Source organism: Cajanus cajan, chromosome 7, assembly GCF_000230855.2.
Source record: "Cajanus cajan strain Asha chromosome 7, NIPB_CcT2T_4, whole genome shotgun sequence".
NCBI lineage: Eukaryota > Viridiplantae > Streptophyta > Magnoliopsida > Fabales > Fabaceae > Cajanus > Cajanus cajan.
Genome location: NC_138523.1, coordinates 48,531,393 through 48,540,138, shown reverse-complemented (window position 1 = coordinate 48,540,138; position 8,746 = coordinate 48,531,393). Strand labels below are relative to the sequence as shown.

General features: G+C 30.5%; 1 protein-coding gene across 3 annotated transcripts; it reads left to right on the top strand.

Annotated features, from left to right (window-relative positions):
* Nucleotides 1-1,890: 1,890 nt before the first annotated feature.
* LOC109805360 (5'-nucleotidase / magnesium ion binding protein) lies at nt 1,891-6,714 on the top strand. 3 transcript variants are annotated; one of them, XM_020367411.3, is made up of 10 exons: nt 1,891-2,050; nt 2,161-2,281; nt 2,485-2,545; nt 2,675-2,807; nt 2,915-3,038; nt 3,182-3,238; nt 3,359-3,455; nt 4,556-4,763; nt 6,128-6,188; nt 6,381-6,714. In XM_020367411.3, the coding sequence occupies exons 1-10, from the start codon at nt 1,962-1,964 to the stop codon at nt 6,441-6,443; spliced, it is 1,014 nt and encodes a 337-aa protein (XP_020223000.1). In that variant the 5' UTR covers nt 1,891-1,961; the 3' UTR covers nt 6,444-6,714. The 3 variants fall into 3 exon arrangements, with proteins under 3 accessions (XP_020223000.1, XP_020222999.1, XP_020222998.1); XM_020367410.3 differs by having other exon boundaries at nt 1,893-2,050; nt 2,155-2,281; XM_020367409.3 differs by having other exon boundaries at nt 1,897-2,050; nt 2,140-2,281.
* Nucleotides 6,715-8,746: the final 2,032 nt, after the last annotated feature.

Genomic DNA, 8,746 nt, shown 5'->3' with positions numbered 1-8,746 from the left:
ATCTTTAATAGAAGTACGAAGTACCTCGATTTCACAATAAAGTGAAAAGTATAGATAAAGTTTTAAATTTTTAAAATTAGTATGTCTGATTATTGTTAGAATTTTTTATTTTGGGATTTTCTCCAAACATTTACCGGATGCAAATAGAGTTACATACTTAAATATTTATTATATATAATTAAAATTTATAATAAATTATATATAAATAAAATATTATATTTAAATATATAAATTATATTTAAAATTTATATACATTATTATTTTTCAACATATAAAATATTTTTCCAATTAAAAATAAATAATTTATAACACAAAATTTAGATTATGTTTAGTTATAAATAATGTATTTTTTAAATATTAAATTTTAATTCATGAATAAATATTATAAACAAAAAATTTAATTAAATAAGAGTTAAAAGAATCTTTTAAAAAAACGTTCTCCTCAAATAATCCTAAAAACACTCAACAATTTACATTTGATATATAATGATTGATATTAAATTTAGGAACTAAAATCGTAGTTAAGAGTGTCATTAATTGAAAATTAAAGAAAATCATCATTATTACTACTAGTATTATTACTATTGTCATATCACTACCAAATATTACTGGTATCATCATTGTTGGTCGCAACAATGGTGAATGTGTAAGTAGGAGGGATTGAAATATTTAGCATGGTTTAAGAGACACATGAGATATATTTAAAGAAAATTAAATTTTAATTATTTATTATAATTCAATGGTTGAAATAAACATCTTTTACTTTCATAAGAAATTATCTTATCTATAATTAGGAATATAAAAACAATTCATACCTTCGTATATTCATTGATAAAACTCATTACAAATAAAAGATGAATATTATAAATGAATATCCACAAATAATAAATATGAGTATTCTTTATACTTGCATATTAACAAAATAGATATGGATACTATAGTATTCGTAGAGTATTTTTTATATAAGAATTAAGTATTTTAATAATTAAATTTAGTTTTTAAATTAAATAATCTTGATTAATAAATTTGTGTACAATATTTGAATAATTCAAAATTTAACTTTTGAATTATTATTTTTAAATAAATAAATAGAGATTATTATTAAAATATTTATAAAAAAAATAAAGATTTATAAATATTTGCAAATATTGAAAAAAGACACACACATTTACTTAACGAATACCTACGTACCGATACAGAGATTGATATAATGATAAAAGCAAAATTATAATATGATTTTACTATTATTGAGTAATAGTGAAAATTTAATATTATTATAATTATAATTCTACAAATTGTTGAGTTGTTCTATGTCATATTCGACTATTCCATCTTCATCATTACAAAAATTAATAATTTTTTAATTTTTTATTAAAATGATCCACATAAAAAAAAATATGTTTTTCCGGTATTAATATGTTTTTATTTTTTATATTTGTTATTTTTCCTTCATTTGTTTTATTTCTTTGTGCAGTACATATCTACTTCTCCTTCGTTACTAAAACTATCACAATTAAATTAACAAAAGAACTTTTTCTAAGCATGTTTATATGTGCTCAAACTCAACATTTGTTCCTTCTCTTTCTATTGCTTGATTCCTTTCCACAATGGCTATTTAATAAATTAATGTATCATTTAATATTTTACGGTTCAGAATCAGAGCAAATGTATATAGGTAAACTCTTTATACAATTGAAATCTCTTTCAAGTATTATTATGTCTCTTAATTGTTCATTCGTGTTTGGACTAAATATTTTATTTCTCCTATTGAACCTACGAAGACATTCGAGGGTGGAAATATTCGATAAAAACTTGGCTTAATCTTTGTTTTTTATTATTATTTAGAGATAAATTTAATAATCATTTGATTTCTAAATTTTTTTTAGAAGATTTTACATGTGTGTGTGATATTAAAGGGGCGTTGAACTCGAACTGATTCGATTCCACTGACTCACTCTATAATGTGTCATCGCCTCCAACTTCAAAGCACCATCGTAACCAAACTACGCTCACGTCACTTTCCCTTCCTTTCGCGTTACACTCCCGCAAGGTTCATTTTCTGAGCACCCCATTTTTTGTTCATTCTCTTATAGCACGCCGATATGTTAAAGTTTGTATTTTGTTTCTCTTTTGTTAAAGGGTATCGTTTTCTAGTTTTAGTTGCGGGAGAGATTTGCAAATGGAGGAAGGGAAGGTTGCTTTAGACTTGTTGGTGGCTGACCCTGCTTTGCTAGAGAAGAAAATTGAGGCAATTCGTTTGGCTGGTCCCCAGAAGCTTCAGGTTTCTGCATGCATTTGGTTGATGATTAATTTAATTGTGTGCTTATTGAATTGGCTCACTGTGGTGGCATATAAAAATGGGTACCATTCAAAATTTTTTATTTTTTTTATTCACTGTTGATGATTAATTTTTTATTTTTTCAGTTTTTCCCGGTACAATATTTTTCTACTTTTATGATTGTACTAACAGAATAATGGTACCAGGTGATTGCTGATTTTGATGCTACGTTAACAAAATTTTGGGTCAATGGAACTCGTGGCCAAAGTATGTTGTTCCCTCAAAGTTTTATTTCCCTCTTTTGGGTTCCCTTTGATGCATGAAAATAAAAAATAAATCTGTCATTGGGAATTTTGATATGTGTCATATCTTATAGAATTATTTGTACTTGTTTAGGCAGTCATGGCCTTTTGCAGCAGGGAAATCCGGAATATGATGCCAAAAGGCAGCAGTTATATGAATATTACCATCCATTAGAATTTTCACCAACTATTGGACTTGAAGAGAAAACTAAGCTCATGGAAGAGTGGTATGTGATTCAATTTAACAATGGTGGAGATATAGGCACCAAGTTGAATGGTGACATTTAGTATTGACATTAATGCTTTTTGCTGAAACTCTAAATCTGGTGTATAGGTGGGGAAAAACACATGGTCTTCTTGTTGAGGGAGGACTCACGTACGAATCAATAAGACAATCAGTTGCTAATGCCAACATAGCTTTCAGGGAAGGTGTTTCTGAACTTTTTGAGTTTCTGGAGGTATATTTCTCATCCTTCTTTGGCAGATATAAGTTCTTGCATGTGTGTGCATTGTATATCAGGTGAATTTATGAAATGTAATATGGATATGTGAAAATCCAATTGCTGACACCTGTTCCCATTTTCTATTTTGTAATTTTCAGGAAAGAGACATTCCTGTGTTAATATTTTCTGCAGGGCTCGCTGATATCATTGAAGAGGTTTGAAAAATTAATTTTGTTTTTTGAGTGGCAAGGTTGCTGAACATAAGCTCTTCATTTTCTTCTCTATTGTTGTTTATGCCTCTCAATTGCATGTATTGCTCTTTCCGATAATAACAGGTCCTTAGGCAGAAACTTCACAGATCCTTCAAGAATGTGAGGATAGTATCTAACAGAATGGTATTTGACGATGGTGGCCATCTTGTATCTTTTAAAGGTGATTCTATTATTTCCTGCACTCATTAGCTACATATTTTTTGGCTTTTAATCTAGGTTTTCATATCCTAATACATCTTTCTGAGCTGATACATTACATAAGTGCTTTTAGGTTTTGCTGTCAATAGAGAAAAGCAATATATTTATTTATTTATTTCTGCTTACACCTTGGTGAGTGGGCAGGGTAAAATAACATTGCATGGTCCACGATGTCTTTCACCATGAATGCCTGACAAACACGAAGCACAATGGATGATATGTCACTTAGTGTTGTGTGGAAAGTGTCTGAAACCTGCAAGGTTTATTGCATACTTTGATAAAGGTTTCTTTGCTCAGGAGAACAAACAGCTAAAGAAATTTATCTTATCTCAGTTCCTTATGTGCTGTATCATACAGGTTATTATTATGGGGGGGTGATAGAAAACTTGGGTGAGCTTATACATTGTAGCATGGCAGCTTGCTCAAATACCGTGACCGCTATTTTGAGTGTGATCTTGAAATCCCTTATTCCCAAAATATAAACACTTTGGATACATTTATGACCGATCTCTTGCATTGCAGGTCAGCAAATAGCATTCTAGAATCTCTAACAAAGGATATTTTCATCATAACACCAATGATACCACTTCTTGCTATCGGGCCCAATAAATATATGAAAAGTGACTCAAATGTTGGTTGAATTGACATTTATCTTTAGTATGATCCATTTCCTAGAATTGAATAACATATTGCTCTTGCAAGTTAGGATTAACAGATTAATTTCTTTTTGGTTTTAATAAATCTATCTCATGCAAGTTAAAAATTCACACAAAAATTAAAAAGGATCTCAGCAACAGAAAACTGAAAAAAACTTGCAGAAATATAAAATATTTTGCTGTGCTGGACATAAAATTTAAAACAAATATTTAACTGTAACTCCATAAATTGATATCAGCTTTCATGTATAATTGTGTTATGTACTTGAAAGTAAAATTTTCATATCCCAGTGCTTGTTGTTGAATGGGATTGGAGTATTTTGGATAAAATACAATTTTGGGGGGCTTTAACATCTTTACATAATAAAATTAGTTCTTACTTTTTATTTATAAATTTCAATTACAGGAAAAGTTATCCACAGCTTAAATAAAAATGAGCATGCTCTTGATATGGCTGCTCCTGTTCATGAGAGATTGGGATATGTGGATGGTCCTATTGATGACAATGCCTCGATCAAGAAGAGAACCAATGTTCTCCTTCTTGGTGATCACATTGGAGACCTGGGAATGTCTGATGGTTTAAATTATGAGACTCGAATATCCATGGGATTCCTGTAAGTTAAAAATTTGCTTTGCCAAATTTCATATCTTCTAATTACCTGAGTAACATGCAAATTTGAGCTCAGTTAGTGTCTACAGGGTACTTATGAATGTGACTTGATCCCTATATTGTTGTGACATTTTTAAGCCAGTTAGTCCGGGTACCATGATAAATTGGCAATGTCTCTAAATTTAACAAGCATGTATAGCAAAATGTTTATCTAAACAGTTATTACCTTTTGTTTTTGAATGTTAAACCTAGGCTTGTCGTAGGAGGAATTCTTCATTTTTATTTTCTGCTTCTTAAGTGAAGTTTAATACTTTGCAAAATCCCTTTTCTACTGATTATTATTGGGGCATGTTTTTCGTGGTGCTATGCTCTCTTATGTAATCAGTTGTATCACTCTGAAATTGTCTTTTCCAAGTTGTAAACAGCTGTTGTACCATTTATCTCAATCCTTCACATTTTGTGTCGTTGTATTTAGCTTTATCAAGGTATTTTGGGCTGTCGCGGTTTTTATTACTTTACTCCCTTTATATTTGTTGCATATTTTCAGTCGCAGTCCTGTGTCATTGCATTAATATTTGGCCCCTTTGTTCTCAATAGTTTTCTTCTATTGTTTCCCTGTTTTTGGGGTGGGACATTTCCCGTGTCAGTTAAGAATGTTGCATTCTCAGGCCAAGTTCAATTCATTTTATTTGCCCTTGCAAATGATTCTTTAGTTGCTGAGAATTTTGCTCCCCTGTTGCATTCAACTATTATTTGGCTTGAAAGGGAAGTGCTGAGTCTCTTGGTACTGCTGGTAAAATTTTTTGGAACAAGCCTATTATTCTGATTTTGCATTTTGACTGTGTAATTTTCAATTTAGATGCGGAAATTTTTAGTTGTCATAAGTTTTTCATGTTTAAATTTTGTTTAGATATGTGTTTTAATTAGTAATTTGAAGGCATTGCATACTAGTAAAGTAAATAACAAAATAGAGGTGTTCTATGCTGCAAACTGTTGCACAATCTAGAAAAGAGGGTTAGTTGACTTGTGTATGCTACTGTTTGCCAGCACACATGTAAGTATGCGTCTTTTTCTTAATTAATTTTAACTTTCCATTGAATGAAGAAAGGCTCAGAAAATAGAAGGGAACTGGAAGTTTGTAATTACAACGACCAATGCCTATTGTCACAGCAAGATTCCAGCTATGATAATTATATTTTTATGCTCCTTTCCCCTCCTTCCATGGATTATCTGATTTTATCTTTAAGTTTTTAACTTCTACATGCATTATCTGAAATTTTACATAATTTTTTTCCTAGTTCTTGTGGTAGTATCAAAACCTGTAATTAATTAATACAGATGCCCAATCATATAAAATTATTGTTGCAGGAACCACAACATTGAGAACTCACTTAGCTGCTATCGAGAAGCTTTTGATGTTGTTTTCGTGGTAAGTAGATTGGATGTATGGTACAATATATTTAGATTCCTTATTCCTATTGTATGAGATGGATCCTGTTACTTTTTACTTAGTGCCTCTGCAATTATGAGGAATAACATCATATTAAACTAAATTATCATTATTTTGGTGGAGAAGGAATGATTTAATAGCCATCTGTAACTTGCAAATTATTAACTGCAGAATGATGCACCCATGTGGGAAGTTATCAAACTGGTCTCTCGCATGTGTTCAAGTGGGAGGTGATTATTTGCAGCAATGATGTATCATTGGCAGTCTCATTCTTTTTCTGTCTTGTATATGTTAGGATTCCTCATCATGAAATTCGTATTATCTATAGTTCTAAGAGAACCGTTAAAATGTTTTACTGAATAATATAAATATTGCCAAACAAATGCAAATATGTTTCTAGACATGGCTGGCGATTATGATAAACCATATTTAATTTAATATGTTACAATAATGATGTAATATCTGCCAATGTAGAAGACATTCAAACTGATTTTTCTGTTGTCAAGGGTCATTCCAATCTTCATGTCATGGGTTTCTTGTGCTTTTGTGTACATAACCATTTGGCAGGTTCCATAAGAAAATAGAACACCAAAACATTAACTGCATCAAGTAGGAGGCTATTATCTATGAGAATTTGGACAAGTGCTTTATTTGACGCTGTAACGTGCCCGGTTCAAGACCAGATCATATTATTAAAATAATACTCGTTATTCATGCTATGTTTGAATTATTTTGACAGTGTAATATGATATCTATTTTTTTTATCACGATATTTGTTATATAAGTTATATTAAGTTTTATAAGTTGTATAACAAATATTCTAGGTGAATTTTTAATGCAACTGAATAATTTTGTAAATATATAAAAAAAGTGTTTATTTTTGTATAATTAAAAATAAAATAAATTACACTTTTTTCTTTTGAGAGATATGAATATTATATTTTTCTCCTACGTTAAAAATTATGATATTTTTCTTTGAAAGATTCCGATACATAACAACAATTGAATAATTTTGTAAATATATAAAAAAGTATTTATTTTGTATAATTAGAAATAGAATATATTACATTTTTTTCTTTTGATAAATATGAATATTATATTATATTTTTCTCTTACGTCAAGAATTATGATCTTTTTCCTTGAAAGATTCAAATACATAACACTTTGTCTATTTCTTTAATTTTTTAATTAAAGTTCTATGGACTTTTGTGACAAAAGAAAATGTTATTACCAAAATAATCTTTACACTAATATCTGATGAGAATAAACAGATTTCTCTCTTGACAAATTTAAACATGTTACACTTTAATAATTCATCTCTTGATTAACATATTTAATTATTATTTAAAAATTATTATGAATTTTAAAAATTAATTATATATATTAAAAAATACTTTTCATTATCTTTATAATCTAATCGTTAAATCAACAAAATTCATATTTTATTAAAATTTATTGAGCAATATAATAGTTAGTAAAAGTTGTATCAATGTTATTTGAACCCTTTTCATATAAATTCTCTTAATGAATAAGAAATTAATATTATATTAACAATGAAATATTTTCCACGTCAGAGAAGGACAATTATGAAAAAAATTTACACCCATGTTCATCATATGTCAACAAAATATTCATCATACAATAACAACTTTGTTTTTTGGATTTAAGATTAGGAATTTTTTTTGTAAGATTCATATATCCTAAATTTTCTCATGATAAATAAAAATTTCATCTCATAATTGCAACCATATATTTTTGACATCAAAGTTAGTGATACCATTAAAAATTGTTACACCATTTTCCATAATCTTTAATTAAAAAAATCACCATATAATAGTAACCAATTTTTCGTGAATTTATAATTAGGGGTGTTCTTACCGGGAATCCGAGGTAGGGATGATCTGCTGGGTAAGATCGGTGAGCCTCCTTCACTGGTACGTTGATGCTCCAAGATGGGGGTGGTACATACAAAAGAGACTCCGATGCTAAAGTTAGGGTTTGTGAGAGTATGAGTCTCGTATAAGTAATGCACGTACCTTGGTGTGAATTAGGGTTTCGTTGGTCTAGACCGAGATCTCCCAACGCATGTCCGAGGTCGTCCTGCGCTGTGATACTGAGCTCGAGCTTGGCATAGCGGTACAGATAGTACACGAGCCCCCCGAGCTCCGAAGACCGTAGGTCGAGGAGTTAAGACCGAGCTCGTCAAGTGGTCGTGACCCTTTGCGTATGCTTATCTGTCAGCACGACCATCATTACATAACCGTGACTCCTCATTAAACGCGTTGCCTACACGTTTCCAAGAACAAGGCGACGGTTACAATGTTCCTACCGTAAGTTCGCTGTCATCGTTAGGGTCACCGCATCCGAGGTATTGTCCGCTTTGACGCTCGTTGGGCCGTCACAGTTTTGTCCTTGAAAAGGCGCCTCGGTGGGTTAAGGAGGAAAAATGTTTATAAATTACCCTTAGCCTCGACTCCTAAGCGATGTGAGACTTTTAGGCATACCAGAACAAGCGATGTGGGACTTTTAGGCATACC

Coding starts and splice junctions, on each gene's coding strand:
- LOC109805360 (XM_020367409.3), top strand. CDS start 1,962: ATGTGTCATCGCCTCCAACTTCAAAGCACCATCGTAACCAAACTACGC. Junction 2,546..2,674: donor CAATGGAACTCGTGGCCAAA/GTATGTTGTTCC, acceptor GTACTTGTTTAG/GCAGTCATGGCCTTTTGCAG. Junction 3,039..3,181: donor AACTTTTTGAGTTTCTGGAG/GTATATTTCTCA, acceptor TGTAATTTTCAG/GAAAGAGACATTCCTGTGTT.